General features: G+C 41.0%; 1 protein-coding gene across 1 annotated transcript in view; it reads left to right on the plus strand.

Annotated features, from left to right (window-relative positions):
- Positions 1-308: 308 nt before the first annotated feature.
- Positions 309-15,571, plus strand: part of FAM81B (family with sequence similarity 81 member B) — a 57,588-nt gene continuing 42,325 nt past the window's right edge. The window contains exons 1-3 of the mRNA XM_061424416.1: positions 309-433; positions 1,008-1,111; positions 4,003-4,067. Of these exons, the coding sequence (XP_061280400.1) occupies positions 424-433; positions 1,008-1,111; positions 4,003-4,067 (179 nt within the window). The 5' untranslated portion in view covers positions 309-423. The remainder of the gene's footprint in view (positions 434-1,007; positions 1,112-4,002; positions 4,068-15,571) is intronic.

Raw genomic sequence — 15,571 nt, forward strand, 5'->3', positions numbered from 1 at the left:
GAAGATTTGGGAGTATGGCAGCATCTCATTTCTTTGTTTAATCTGATGGAAACTGGTCTCTTCTCAAACTTTGAAGGGGAAATAAGCAGAAGGGTGTGAAATGTTGGTCTAAAAATAACCACTTCCCACCCATTGAGACAAAGAGGTGGGAAGGACCTAGAGATTTTTACTACAGTGAGCATTAAGGAAAACACTTGAAGCCCCTAAACCTAGGACCTAAAGTGTGAGGACCCCCAACCCCATCGACATCACAGTTCCTTCCTGCAGTCACAATGCCGCTGGGCCACCCCAGGAAGATGCCCCAGAAACATGAAGACTTTGGTCAGGATGCAATCAAGTTTCCTTAGTACTCTGGCTTTCAGAGAGAGAAAATAAAAACCTCTGTTCCCTTTCCAAAAAAATAAAGTCAGGAAATCAAGCGTCATGAGTTCAGGTATTTATCTCATGGATTACTCAAGGACTCTACATGTCTCATTTTTGACTGCTGCTGCTAAGCTGCTAAGTCGCTTCAGTTGTGTCCGACTCTATGCGACCCCATAGACGGCAGCCCACCAGGCTCCCCTGTCCCTGGGATTTTCCAGGCAAGAACACTGGAGTGGGTTGCCATTTCCTTCTCCACTCATTCTTGACTAGCTTACTTATATTTCTTTTTACATACAAACAAGGTAATAAATCCCGAAGTAGGTATTCAGAAGGCTTCAGCACAATGGGGTGAGGAATCATTGCCTATTATCAGTCTGACCTAGATGAGCGCCTCTTAGGAGTTTCCTGACTGTCCAGTGGCAGTATCCGAGGTGATAAGCTGTTCTGTAGGTGTGATACGGACCTGGGGGAGAACTGGGGAGGAGAGGAAGGAGGGAAAGACGTGTGAAACAAACGAGAAGCCTCCCCTTAAATTTCACTGTATGTTCAGAAACTGCCCTCAATTAAAAAATAAACAATTGCCACCACTGCAAAAACTTCATTTGCGGTAGTTCCTGATCTGATTCAGCATTCTGGTTGCCTAGAGACAGATATAAACAAAAGTGCCTCCCCGACTGCCTCTGCCAAGGAACAGCCAGAAGAACCTGATGGCCCCCTTCCTGGCTCAGCCAGTGAGCAAGAAAAGAAAGCAAGTACTCTTAGATATTCATATTAAAAATAAGATATTTTGTTCAGCTTCTTTAAAGCTTAATGTTGCTTAGAGAGATCTCAGGAGTCCAGGAAGAGTTGCTTTCCTTTTCACTCTCTCACCTTTCCTGTTTGCTCTGCTTTGAAAAAATGACTGAGGCCAGCACAAGCTGCAAAAAATATGATCTCAATTTCTCGGTTCATTCATTGGACTGACTTTTAATATGGGGAGCTAGAAATTTGATCATTATTTATTTTTGTGAAGATTTAAAAGGAACTCAAAGTGTGGATGTTCTCTCTAACAAAAAGAAAATAACTAAATAAAATTTTTATTGTTATGTACTTGTCGTATCTTCCCCATTCATTTTTAAAAAAACACTCAAATAAGCAGTGTTTTCAGACTTTGCTTTATAATTCTGACTAGTGGATACAGCCTCTTGTGATGGGAAGAGGACTGGAAAGCTAGCACAATGTCAAGCAATGACTTTTGGTATCTATATATCTGGCTGTATCACATATTGGCTGCATGACTCAGACAATTACTTAAAAACTCTCTGCCTCCTCTTATGTGAAATGGGCTGATTAGGCCTATCCTAAGATGTGGAGCTTGAATGAGCCTCTAAGGCAAAGGCAGGTTAGGAAGGACTCAGCTTGACCATTATCATCACCTACATGATGTTGAGTAAGTTCCTTGCTTCTCTGATCCTCAGATTTCTCACCTATAAAAATAATCATCTTAAATTTTTTTCTCTAATAAAGAAGGATTTCAGTTACTTAAGGTAACTATTGTTATCCATAAGTTAATGATTCTCACTTTACAGAGCTGTTTCAAGAATGAAATTACATCATATCTGTGAACATATTTTATAGTCCATTCAGTTGTAAAGCATTATTACTAAACAAATGAAAACTAATACTTTTAAATATCCCGTGATAATCACAGTTGTTTATGAGGCAATTTTGATATAATTATGCTTAGTTTATAGGAATAGCTGACTCCTATATTCAATTCAATCCAGTGGGATAGCTGACTCCTATATTCAACTAGCAAAAATATAAAAACTTAAATACCTAAAAAAGTGCACAAAGAGTAAATAGGTTATGCCCCAATGTTAACAGCTTTTGCTCTAGGATTGTTTTTCCTGTATCTTTTACTTTTTCTATATTTTTCCAAATTTCCCTGAATTGTCAGGTTTAACATTTATTACTCTAAAAGTATGTGACTTGTAGGTATGCTTTTAAGAGAATGCTGTTTACTGTCTTCCAAAGCAAAACTTAAAAATGAGCAAAATAAAACTGATTAAAAATATAAATAGATAAAACAGATATATATCCAATTGCTTTACTTCAAAAGAAGAAAGGAAGACAATAGTCCAATTCGTCATCATCCTTGGACACAATATACATCGCAGTCTTTCTTTCCACAAGTACTCACAAAAGACTAGGAGGTGCCGAACATACGAGGCCAGGGACCAGCCCACAGACAAGCTCCCCCAGGCTGGGTTGCAGCCGTGGAGAGGTGAGAAGGAAAGAGCTGGCGGTAAGTAGGTGAGGAGCCCATGGCACAGCACTGTTCCAGCCAGAATCCAGAGTGAAAACACAACCAGGGCAGAAGACCAGTCCCATTCTCTAAGGAGCTGGGATGGTTTCCATACCACAGACATCTGTGTGCTCAGGGTATTAGTATAATAAGTCCATTCTCTGGCGAAGACCTGGCTTTGGAGCACCAGACTCATGGCAAACTCCACTCAACATTGGGCAGAGAGGGCCTGAAGCACAGTTAAATGGCTCACTGGCTCCATCTGCACAGCCTCAAGCTTTTTCTGGTTCCTTCCAGTGAGTGGGCTGGACAGGAGAGCCTGTTGTCAGGTGTTCTGTATTAGCCTCCTTGAAAACAAATATACCTTTCTTTCTTTTTTTTTAAGTTTTGTTGGAGGACAGAGGTTTTCAAATACGTTTCTTTAGCCCTAAATTAAGAAGTAAGATGTGGTCATTCTTAAGGCATTTGCAAAAGGAATGATTTCTGTCATGGGTTTTAACATACTCTACTCACCATTCCAGTCATTAATAACATAAACCAAGAAAAAATACCCTAGGAACATATTTTATTTAAGTTTTTAACTGGAATACAACTCATACTCTCCAGATTGAATCCAGCTCAATGACAGGCTATTAAAATGATGGTAAATTCATTTTTTCTTTTAATTTTAAAAAATAAAAGAACATTAATATTTAAAACATTTTCAATATAAGCAAAATAGTAAGTACATTTGGTAACCTCTTTCCTCCTAGAAATGCTACAAAATTAAATGAATTTTCATGCAAGTAGAAGTTTCTAGTATCATTTTATTGAATTAGTGGTGTCCATACAGCCAATTATGTTTAACATTAGAAATTATGTACAAATCTGTGCTCTATACTTTTATTTCTCATTGACTATAAGACTCTGACAGATTTCTTAGAAAACAAAATTATTTGAATAGGCAAGTTTTCTAGATTTTGGCTTTGTCTTTTAAAATTAGCTGATTCCCATTGGAATTTACCAGGTCAGGAATAATTCACTCTGTGAAGACATCTTTAGTAACCCAGCCAATAATCGTTTGCTATTTCATTAAAATACCATCTAAGAACAATCTATGGTTTTGACTTTTCCAGAAAGTTTTTCTTGACTATGGTACCCAATATATGAAATGCAACTGTCCAGAATTTTCCCAGAACTTGATTTGGGTTTTAGCCTCTAGCGGTACAAATGGGGCACGTGCAAGATTAACTGAGCTAATGATCTGTGGCCTATAGCGTCGATTTTGTTTTAAATTAAGACATCATAAGATGGATAAGATTTCCCTGTAAAGTAGCTAACGATACATTTTAAACCCATGACCTTTGTTTCAGGTAAGATTTTCTCCGGCCATAATGTCAACCAAGAATTCTACAGATCTAGTTGAATATGTTGACAAGTAAGTCTGAATTACAACAGTTTTAACTATGGGTGATGATTACATTAGAAATTAAAGGGCCTGAATGAGATCTTTGAGTTTATCTAAACTAGTTCTCTTCTTTCAGAAGGACCACATTAAACCATGTCAGGAAAGCAAACATCCCTTATTCCTCTCTGATTGACAAAACGTGCCAATTTTACTGCTTCCTCTTTAAATAGCCCCTACAGTTTCATATAGATTTATAAATAAAATAACACAACATAGGCAATGAAAGACATATGACAAGATAAGATATACTTAACCGTGACTTTCAAAATAAATCAAATGAATATGTTAACATTTCAAGATAAAAACTCAGGAAATGTTGAAATATATTAAATCAATCATCAGAACGTTTTGTTTCTGCTATGTACAGTACCACACCTGAATCTCATCCAGGGAAGGTCTACAGAGAGCGGCAACTCCGGGGACTTGGAAATATGCAATTAATACATGCACATTGTCCAAACAATCTTAGTTTGGACAAGTCAGGATCACAGGACAATACATATTAGTTTGAGTTTCCATTTGAGTGTGTCACAGAGGCGTGTGATCTGATGTCCCCATTAAAGTTCTCAGGACACTTGGGATTTAGCGTCAGGCCTTCCAATAATTTTCTGCATGACCTCATGCTTAGTCCCCTGTGTCTCTGGGCTTGTTCTCTCATTTGCCAAATAAAGAGGTTGAACTAGAAACTCTAAGACCCACTCACTGTACCCTTAAGATAATTCTGATCCTAAAATATACATCATGACCACAGGGGGGAAGAAATGATCGAACAAATTAAATGATTCCAAACGAAAAGTAAAAATACTGGATTTTCTTTTTAAAACTACTTTTAACCATGAAGCCAATAAAACCTTAAAAATCACTAATATTACAGTGGCTTCCCAGGTGCCACAGTAGTAAAGAACCCACCTGCCAATGCAGGAGATGCAAGAGACATGGGTTCGATCCTTGGATAGGGAGGATCCCCTGGAGGAGGAAATGGCAACCCACTCCAGTATCCTTGCCTGGAAAATTCCATGGACAGAGGAGCCTGGTAGGCTACAGTCCATGGGGCTGCAAAGAGTTGGACGTGACTGAGCATGCATGCATGCCACAAATATTCCAGAATGTTCACCATTAAGAATTTCCCTGTTTCTTAGTCAATTTAATGTATTCCAAGTAGATTAAGCACAGTTTTTAGCCCTTCTTTTCATGCTACCCCTAATTCATATTTGTTTATGGGATGATGAGGATATAATTTAGAGAAAATTAAACCAAACAAGAGGAAAGGGTGTTTTTTTTTAATGTTTAAAAATAAGACACATGGATAGATGGCATTTTTTCTTCGTTAAGGACAATGAAGGTGGCATGCACAAAATAATGATCATATTGGCTGTATTAGCTAACCTTGCCAAGGAGAACACAGAGACCTATTCCCATCTGACTCTCCACATGACAAATAGAGAATAGAAATCATTCTTCTGTCAAATTCCAATGTGAAGCCAAGTGCATTTCGTTAGCTCGGGCTGGTGACTTACATCATAGAAGATGAGAGAAAATCCCTGGAAGATGGCAACAAACTTAAAAAGAAATCCAAAGAAATTTTTGCCATTTCCTGGATTCCAGAGAAAGCAAAATTGAAACAAAGGGGAAGATGGATTCAATGATTCAAAGCCAAAGCACGATGACCTCAGGATTCATTTCTACCTTGATCTCCCCCACATCCCTTCTCTTGCTGTCTAAGTCATATATGAAGAGCCTTCTATCTACCACCTGAGATGGCTGGTCTTCTTTCAGTCTCTCTCCTCTAACCTCCCAGAGAAGACTGCAAACTCCCTAAAGGCAGGGACCCTCAACAGCCTATCATGATGCATTGAATTTCAATTCCTACAGAGCTATAGTTGACAAAAGTAATGGAGAATGATGATGGAGCAATTGAATCTTTAGGGCTCTGCTTAGAGCAGCAGATTTCTGATTAACTGGAAAAGCAAAATGGCATTTGGGCATTTCAATCATCAGTTGGATGTTTTAAATGGACATAACGAATCCAACAAAATACACATAAACACAATTTTTAAAATAACTTTCTCCTTCAAGTGATAGTATGCATTGAGTGGTAACAAATGTATTGATATGGAAGCAGAGTACTCACACAAGTACAAAACTCATTAAACAGTCTGAATATATATTACATATTCTCAGAGGCTCTGCCTTATAAATCTATGTGGGCATATTTATAGGTAATACTAAAAACAAATAATAAAAACAACTGAAAAGAGTAAAAAAAAAAAAATCCAGCAGCAAGGGGGATAAATGCCTATTCTATGAACAGAGTTTGGCTACAGATAAGCACATTAAAAAGGCAGACAGCCCTAGCGTGTACACGGCTCTTCTCAGCCTCAGGCAGTTGGAGCAACACCCACACACTATTAGTGCTTGCTAAATGTTAGGTCGTATTAATAATCCATGTAGCAGGGGGAGGCGGAATGCTTGCAATCATTTCTAGGACAAGTATGGTGACATTCTATTAAAGGCAGTAAATAATTCTGATTTCCCCATGTGTTTATAGATTTGCAATGAACAGACATCCACTGATTTCATGATAGTGCAGTCAGCGCTCATTTAAGTTTAATTAAGCAGAGAAGCACCAACACCTTTTTCTTCTGCTGGTAGAAGGAGCATTGCATGGTGGCTAGGCACCAACTCTTGAATCTGCCAGTAATCAGCTATGTGACCTTAAGAAAATGAAAATGTCTTTTCTCCAGGCAGTCTCTGCCTCCTCTATAAAATGGGGTGGGGTTTTAAGCGCCTGAGTCCCAAGGGCTGTCTCAGTTCTAGGTAAGATTCAGAATTCATTTCTAGAATGCAGATTAGAGTCACCACTATTTGCTGTTTCTCAACTCTGCCCACAAGTTACACTCCTAAGCACTCTTTTATGTAATGAAGTAAGTGGTTAAGATTTAAGAGCATACATTATTCCCCCACAGGATTTCATTTGGAGTGGAAAACAAATTCTGCTCATAAATTACTTTTTCATTTTCTTCAATTGAATCTCCTGAAAAAAACAAATGGGTATCTCGCCACAAAATCAAATTACTCTTAAGGTCTCTTCTATCCCTTAGGTTCCTGGTCTTCAAAATGGTTATAGCCATTTATTCACCTAGCAAATATTTACTGATTATATATATTTACTGACTATATACTACATGCCAGGCCCTTGAACAGTCTTCAGTGAACAGAACAGAACAAAGACCCTGCCCTCACGGAACATTTGTTCTAGGAAGAGGAACAGATTCACACTGTTAGATCATCTGCCCAGGGGAGGCCTTGTGAGAAGTTAGCATTTGAGCAAAAACCAGGAGATGAGGGAGTGGGCCACATGCACATACAGGGGAAGCAAATTTGCTAAGGTGGAACTCTCCTGTGGTGTGTCAGAACAGCACAGGGGCAAAGAGGACTGGAATAAAAAGGAGGGGCTATAAACCTGAACTGTGATGCTCTCTGGCCCAAAGAAATGAAGTTGTTTTGTACTGAGGAGTTGTCCAGGCTGAGCTAGAGCCAATATGTATCTCAGAGATGCTCTCAGGAGTACATTTGGGGATGATGGAGATCTGGGTGACAGCCAAAGAATGGTATTTAAAATTTGGATACATAAAACTCTAAGTGAGCCAAATGGGCAAAATAATAAATGATTAATGAGCTCTACTTGTAAGTCGAATAGGACATTCAGGGCCTGGAATATAGTCATGTTCAACGCTTCTTCCTAGGACCGTGGCAGACATTTTATTATACCATGATGCATCACTCTCATTGCCACGCGAAGACAGATATTTCACATTAGGATACACAAGAAAGGAAGACAAAAAACACTGTTGACTGAGTGTTTCATGGGATAGGTCATGTTAGGTTGGAGATATCTTGGGTTTTATTTGGCAGTATCATATCCATCTTTGAGGGCAACTAGCTCTCAGGTGGGAGAAGGCAATGGCACCCCACTCCAGTACTCTTGCCTGGAAAATCCCATGGACTAAGGAGCCTGGTGCACTGCAGTCCATGGGGTCTCGAAGAGTCGGACACGACTAAGCGACTTCACTTTCACTTTTCACTTTCATGCATTGGAGAAGGAAATGGCAACCCACTCCAGTGTTCTTGCCTGGAGAATCCCAGGGACAGGGGAGCCTGGTGGGCTGCCATCTATGGGGTCGCACAGAGTCGGACACGACTTAGCAGTAGCAGCAGCAGCTCTCAGGTGAGAAAGCTCAAAATAGTCTGCATAGCTTACGAAAAAAAGATATACAGGGCACTCTGGGTTGTGAGCAAGTTGTTTATTACCTGGCAGAACCCTCCCACCCTGCACAGGTTTTTGGCCCCACTGACCATATGCAGTGTTAACGTTTCCAGCTCTTAAGTGAAGTCGCTCAGTCATGTCCGACCCTTTGTGACCCCATGGACTGTAGCCTGCCACGCTCCTCCATCCATGGAAATTTCCAGGCAAGAATACTGGAGTGGGTTGCCATTTCCTTCTCCAGGGTATCTTCCTGACCTAGGGATCGAAACTGGGTCTTCCTCATTGTGGGCAGATAGACACTTTACCGTCTGAGCCACCAGAGTAAGCTTCTGGGTTTCATTCTGTGTTAATTATCTCGTTCAATCTTCACAGTAACTCCAAGATGTGGAGAGTGTTGCTTTTTTAAAGATGAAGTCACTGGGGTTCAGAGGAGTCAAGTACTTGCCCACGGTCACACAATGCAACAACAGACCAAGATTCAAACACAGAAATCTGTGTCTCCATGATCTCAAAGCCTATTTCCCTAACCACTTGGCTATCCACACCCTCTGCTGGCTATCTTTTCAACACACACACACCCTGGGACATCTTAGAATTCTGGGATATCTTTGTCTCCAGTCCATCCCTTGCAGTGTGGAAGATGTGTATGCAGCTATATCTGATCTTCCTCCATGGTGTCCACCCATGGGGTTTCAGCAGCCTGGATTCACATCTTAGCTGAGCCTGGGAGGCACTGCTGTCAGCCACAGTGCAGTATTTTATTCTCTCTCTGGCATCATCTCCATGAGCATCCTCAACCCCCGTAATGGGCAAGACTCTGGCTACAGGTGGAAGCAGCCACAGGAAATGGGCATTACCCACAACACTCCCATGTCAATCAAGGCAGAACTGCCCACACGAAGCTCACTCCCTCCTATCCCAGGAGGCTCCCTGAATTCTCCCTACACCCAAGAGCTAGTGTGAGAACTGAGCTGAAGTCAGACAAAGGCCAGCCTCAGTTCTCTAGAGCAGACAGCATGCTCCTCCAACCCCTGGACCACAGAGAGGATCCTTAGGACTCCAAGGAGAGATGTGAGCCAAGCACAGGAAATATAACTGGGGTGAAAAATGACATAATGTTGGAAGCAAGCTAAATATATATATATACATATATATATGCAGAGAATATAATTATACATATGCAATTTATATATAACATCATATAGAAACATATATATCTTGACTGTATACTTATATATGAAGAATATACATGTGTAAATATGTATGCCAGTTAAATATATATATAGCTTTATATCTACAAATACATATATTTATCTTGAGTATATATATACATGTATATTTATATTTCAGAGGAATAAATATATCTTATCTCTGAGAATAACTCAGGGATTTATATAAATATATAATTTATATATATAAATTATATATATATATAAATATAACAGGGAGAAGTACTAATTGGTCTAAATAAAACTGCTGTGATGTAGGTAAGAGAGTCAAAGGGGCAGGCTGATATTTCTTGGCTGGATTACTGATAATCTTCAAGCTTTATTTTCCACCTAAACTAAGAAAAATTTTACTTATACCAAGGACTTGTTGCAGGGATGAGATGAATGGATGTTTGTGAAAGTGCTCTGTTGACTATAAGCATTATGGAGACATCAAACCATGTGATAATGAATTCCTTACATTTCTCTTGGGCTAGAAACTCCCCTCAAATAATTTAGCATTTGTATCAGATTCCTAGGGCTGCAACAACACCGTACCACAAACAGCAGACGTTTAGCCTCACAATTCCAGGAGTTAGAAGTATGAAATCAAGGCATGGCAGGTTGATTCCTTCTAAGGGCTCTGGGGAGACTGTTCTGAGAGAAATTCATCTCTCTCAGCTTCTGGTGACAGCCAGCAATCCCTGGTGCCCCTTGATGCACGGCTCCAGTCTCTGCCTCCGTCTTCACATGGTCTCCTCCTGGTGTCTCTGCCTTCACACGGCTGTCTTCTTATAAAGACATCAGTCAAACTGCCTCAGGCACCCACCAACTCCCATGAGTGTGACTAGTCACATGTGCCATGACCTTCAAGGTCATGTTCTGTGGTGCTAGGGGTTAGAACATATCTTTTCCCATAACACCATCTAATCATTAATAATTATCATAATAAGAGCACACATGTGTGACCCTTGTTGACATTACAAAGCACTTTAGATACATTAGGGCTTCCCTCATAGCTCAGTTGGTAAAAAATCCACCTGCAATGCAGGAGACTCTGGTTCGATTCCTGAAGATCAAACCAGGAAGATCTGCTGGAGAAGGGATAGGCTACCCCCTCCAGTATTCTTGGGCTCCCCTGTGGCTTAGCTGGTAAAGAATTCGCCTGCAGTGTGGGAGACCTGGGTTCAATCCCTGGGCTGGGATGATCCCCTGGAGAAGGGAAAGGCTTACCCACTCCAGTATTCTGGCCTGGAGAATTCCATGGACTATACAGTCCATGGGGTCGCAAAGAGTCGGACACAACTAAGTGACTTTCACTTTAGATACATTAGGTAAATTGATCAACTTCAGCCAACTCAGGAGGGCAGGAGTTATCTCCATAGGACAAATAAAGGGGTTCTCTTCTGGACTGCTTATTAGGGGTGAAGGATATTAAGTGGCAGAAGCAGAACTTGAACCCCCAGTCTTCCCACTTCACAGAGAGTCTTATTTCCCCTGGGGACTCCCATAAATAACACACAAATCCCAACAGTAGCAAGGTAATGTGGGTCAGGGTTTCAAGAGCACTACAAAACGCTGTAAGAACTCCAGGTACCATCAAAACAACTCACTGCTGCAGTCCATGTATTTCCCTGGGTCACTCAGATGTCCACCAAGCCCCCATCCACACAGAGACTCAGGGACACCTGACCGCCTGAATGTCTCCACCAGAAAGCCAATCACAACAGGTACATTACGAAGTCTGTAATTTTACTGAAAATGTTATTGAACACAGGGAGTTTGCCTCATACTACGTAACTTGAATCTGGGAAAAGTCCACAGCCAGTCTCTTTCTCCAGCCTTTTCTCAGAGGCATCACTGTTTAGAGTCCCTTCCTTTCCTGGTTCCTCCACGCAGGCCAGGGTTGACCCAACCCCACTGGGCCACTTCTTCCTGTTATGGATGATTTAAAATTGAAATTGCCTCCCTCACTCACCTCCAGCTTTCAGCCCTGTGTGTAAAAGTCAGCAAAGGAGACTTCTAGAGCCTCCAAAACCATCTGACAGGGCAACGGTTAGGAACAAAGCAACCGGGAAATGATAGAAAATACATTTTCAATCCCATCACTCCACGCACATACTCATGGATTATTTTTGTGACACAGCAAAGTATTCTCTGAAATGTCCCTTTATTTCACTATTGTTTGCCAGACTATATGCACTGAGAATGTAACCAGTCATAGAATAAATCTCACAGAAATGAAAATTCTCTTCAGCTATGCCCCTTTGTGTTCTAGAAAGGAGTTTCAATTTTCCAATTTTTGTCTCTTGAATGTTACAGGTTGCTGAAATGGTTTTCCAAGTCTCCTAAGTAAATTTAGTGCTCTAGTCACAAGAACAGAACAGGCAGAGACATGAAAGTCACTCTGTACCGATGCATCTGCCAGCAACAGCACAGCTGGTGTAAGTCACACTGAACCGTAGAGAAACAGAACTCAGAGTTTGTGGAAAATCTGTTCAGACTCAGTTGTCAGCTACATAATCAATGATTTATGTAAAGTCCAAGTATCCCTCTGAAAAGGCCCCCTAGGAATACTTCCTCCTGTGGTTAGTAACTCCATCTGTGCTAGTATGGAATATTCAGTTCTATCTTTCCTTTCACAGTTAAATTTAGATACACAAGTCTCACTGATATGATATACTAATAAAGCAGTGAATTTTTCAAATTCAGGGTAACCACATCTTGTTACTAGTGAAAAGCCTCAGTTTTTAAACTTTTGGATGATCTGATGTTCTGAACAACAGTGTTACCAGGAATCTCTCTCAGAAGACAGAATGTTCATGTGTTGGATGTTACTCCAGTCATTGGTTTATGAAAGTCATTTGGAAAGCAATATTCTCTTTCCTTATGGCAGAAAAATAGGAAATATATATATTTAAGCTCTCTTTATCTGATAGGGATCACACAAGTAGAGCTAAACAGAGCATCATTTGGTGTTTCAGGTTGCCATTTCCTTCTCCAGGGGATCTTCCCAACCCAGGGATCAAACCCAGGTCTCCCACATTGCAAGTAGATGCTTTACCCTCTGAGCCACCAGGGAAGCCCATTAAACATCATTAACAAATGATTATCTGCCAGGGTCCAGCCCCGGCTGATCCAGGGTATTCGAAGGAGAGACGGCGTAGGCGAGGATAAGGAAACAATTGCTTAATTAAACGTTAATTAAGGATATAAAGTAATAGAATGCAGATAGCTCAGTAGGAAAATTCAGTGGAGAAAAGAGGCTGAGTAGCTTGGTTTACACGGGAGACCAATAAAACTTCAAGACAAGAAGTTTGCACCACTTACGTAGGCCGCAGGCGTCCTTCCGTTCTCCCGAAGGAGAGGAGACACTGAGGCCTCCCCGGTTGGATCTTAGGAGCCCAGGCATAATTAGCAAGCATGGCGGGTTCCGCGCTCCAGATGGAGACTCAGCCAAATTTGAGAGAGAGAGACATGGGGAGACTAAGTTTCGGTGAACAAGGCCCGCACTTTATTTTCCAAAGTAGTTTTTATACCTTAAGTTATGCATAGAGGATAATGGGGGAAGGGGTGGAGTCATGCAAGGACAGCAGCTCCTGGTCCTAATCGAAGTCAGGCTTTCAAACTTATCATATGCAAAAGTTCAGGTGATTTACATCATCTTCTGGCCAGGAGGCCTGTTAACATTTTAAGAAACTTATTTTTCTCTAAAGGTGATTATTCCAAAGTCAGACACCAGCCTCCAAAAAAGCATTGGACAAAGCTGCATTCCTATAGGGCAAAGGTGAGGTGGGCTCAATCAAGAAAAGAATTAACTCAAGGGTCCAAGGTTACAAACATTGAGGCTACTACTTACATTTCTATACACCCATTATATCAATCAATACACTGCCAAGGACACAGTAGGTAAGGAGTATGGAGACTTAGCAGCAAACATTGGCCCAATAAGTGAAAAACCCTTCACCAATACAATTTCTAATCAATCTTTTAACTACTCAAAGGAATCTGTGTTTAGACAGTTTAGAACATCTCCTGCCTCTCACAGTTGGGAGGCTCTGAACAATCACATGTGGCCGGAAAAACCTATTCAGGCAGGCTAGAGGATTTCCAAAGGAGTTTGTAGGTTGAAACACTGTCACACCCAGGAATTATTAACTGGAGCTGTAAGCTAACTCTTTTTCAGAGAGAGGTAGTGGGGGACAGCCCCTGGTAAAGTCAGAGGTGTAGGTGAAAGCACAAAGCAGAAAGTAGGCAGACTCTGGTTTTGGGGGTAGATGCTCGAGAATTTCCAGGGGGACTCCTGAGGCTCGATCCTGCCTTTGCATATGCCGAGCCTCCTTCCTCATGACCTTTGCCATGGGCGGAGTGCCTCATGCTGGCTCCCAGCAGTGATAGAATTCTAGTTGAGCTATTCCAGATCCTGAAAGATGATGCTGTGGAAAGTGCTGCACTGAATACGCAATATGCACTCAATATGCAATATGCTGGCTCCCGGCAATTATCTCATAGTATGAGATTTACTATATCTCAGGCATGAAAAGAAATTTCAAAAAGGAACATTCTCCACTAAACCATAAAATAAGCTTTAAAAATAAATATTAAGAATCAAAAGAAAACAAGTAACTACAGTTCATCATTTATATGCCACTTAAAAGTTCCATGGCTGCAGGCAAGCACTTTCACATAGCACCGGTGCTGCCCTGCAAGGCTTCCCTCCAGGCACCAAAGAGCAACAATATTGAGGCCAATCCTGAAGGCAGGACCGCAGACTGGCATCTGAGCAGAGGTGGCAGCCCTGTTCCGCTGGTGCCTCTCCTGTCTTAGGTCTGTTTCCTCAGATATAATCCTGTGGATAGAATGCCCTTTCTGGAGACACCCCTGACACCAGCTGCCAGTACATCCAAAGAGTGAGGGCACACAGGCCCTTGGTGAGCCTGGACTGTAGCGCAGTTAGAAGCACTGGTCTCACTGCCCACTGGACGAGTCTTAAATAAATCAGCGATGCTCAGTCATTAGAATATATTCATCTAAGTGTTTATTTAAAATACAAATTCTTTTTAAAGTTTTTAAGCTATAGTGGCTTCATTCTTTATTTCTATTTTTTTGTCTGTGCCTTGAGGCATGTGGGATGTTAGTTCCCTGACCACGGATCAAACCTAAATCCCCTGTGATGGAAGCATGGAGTCTTAACCACTGGACCACCAGGGAAGTCCCTAAAATACATATTCTTGTTCTTCCCCTCACCATCAAAATTATGAATGAATAGGTCTATAGTGGTGCCAAGGAATCTTCATTTTAGCACCTTCCTTTCCTTCCCAACCCCTGTAAAAAGTTTCTTTGTAAGAAATACTGAATAAGACTAAGTTCCTTGAGGAACAGAACCTTTATTTATTATACATGGACCAGAGTATTCATTTAGTAATATTGACTGACATATTTCTATTTCAATTGACATTTTTACTGGTAAGTTACTAGATATAGAGATAGTGCTTTCAGCTACACATTAAAACTCCAACCAAAATGGCTTATATGTAAGGACATTGATTAGTTCACATTAAAAATCTAGAATTCTGTTAATTTGGAGGCTTAACATCATCATCAAGTACTCAAGTGTTTTCAGTCCTTCTTCCCAGCTATCCTTTTTCCCCTCATCATCACAAGATGGCTTTAGCAGTTCCAGGCATCACACACAGACATGACAACATCCAGGAAAGAAAAGGGAAGTTTCTTTCTGGGAATCTCTTCTTAAGGGCTTCCCTAGTAGCTCAGTTGGTAAAGAATCTGCCTGCAGTGCAAGAGACCCGGGTTTGATCCTAGGGTCGGGAAGATTCCTTGGAGAAGGAAATGGCAACCACTCCAGTACTCTTGCCTGGAGAATTCCAAGGACAGAGGAACCTGGTGGGCTGCAGTCCATGGGATTGCAAAGAACTGGACATGATCTTTTAGGATAATCTCTTTTTAAAGGCAAGCAACCTTACTCAGAAACCCCACAGTAG

This window comes from Bos javanicus, chromosome 7, assembly GCF_032452875.1.
Source record: "Bos javanicus breed banteng chromosome 7, ARS-OSU_banteng_1.0, whole genome shotgun sequence".
Taxonomy (NCBI): Eukaryota; Metazoa; Chordata; class Mammalia; order Artiodactyla; family Bovidae; genus Bos; species Bos javanicus.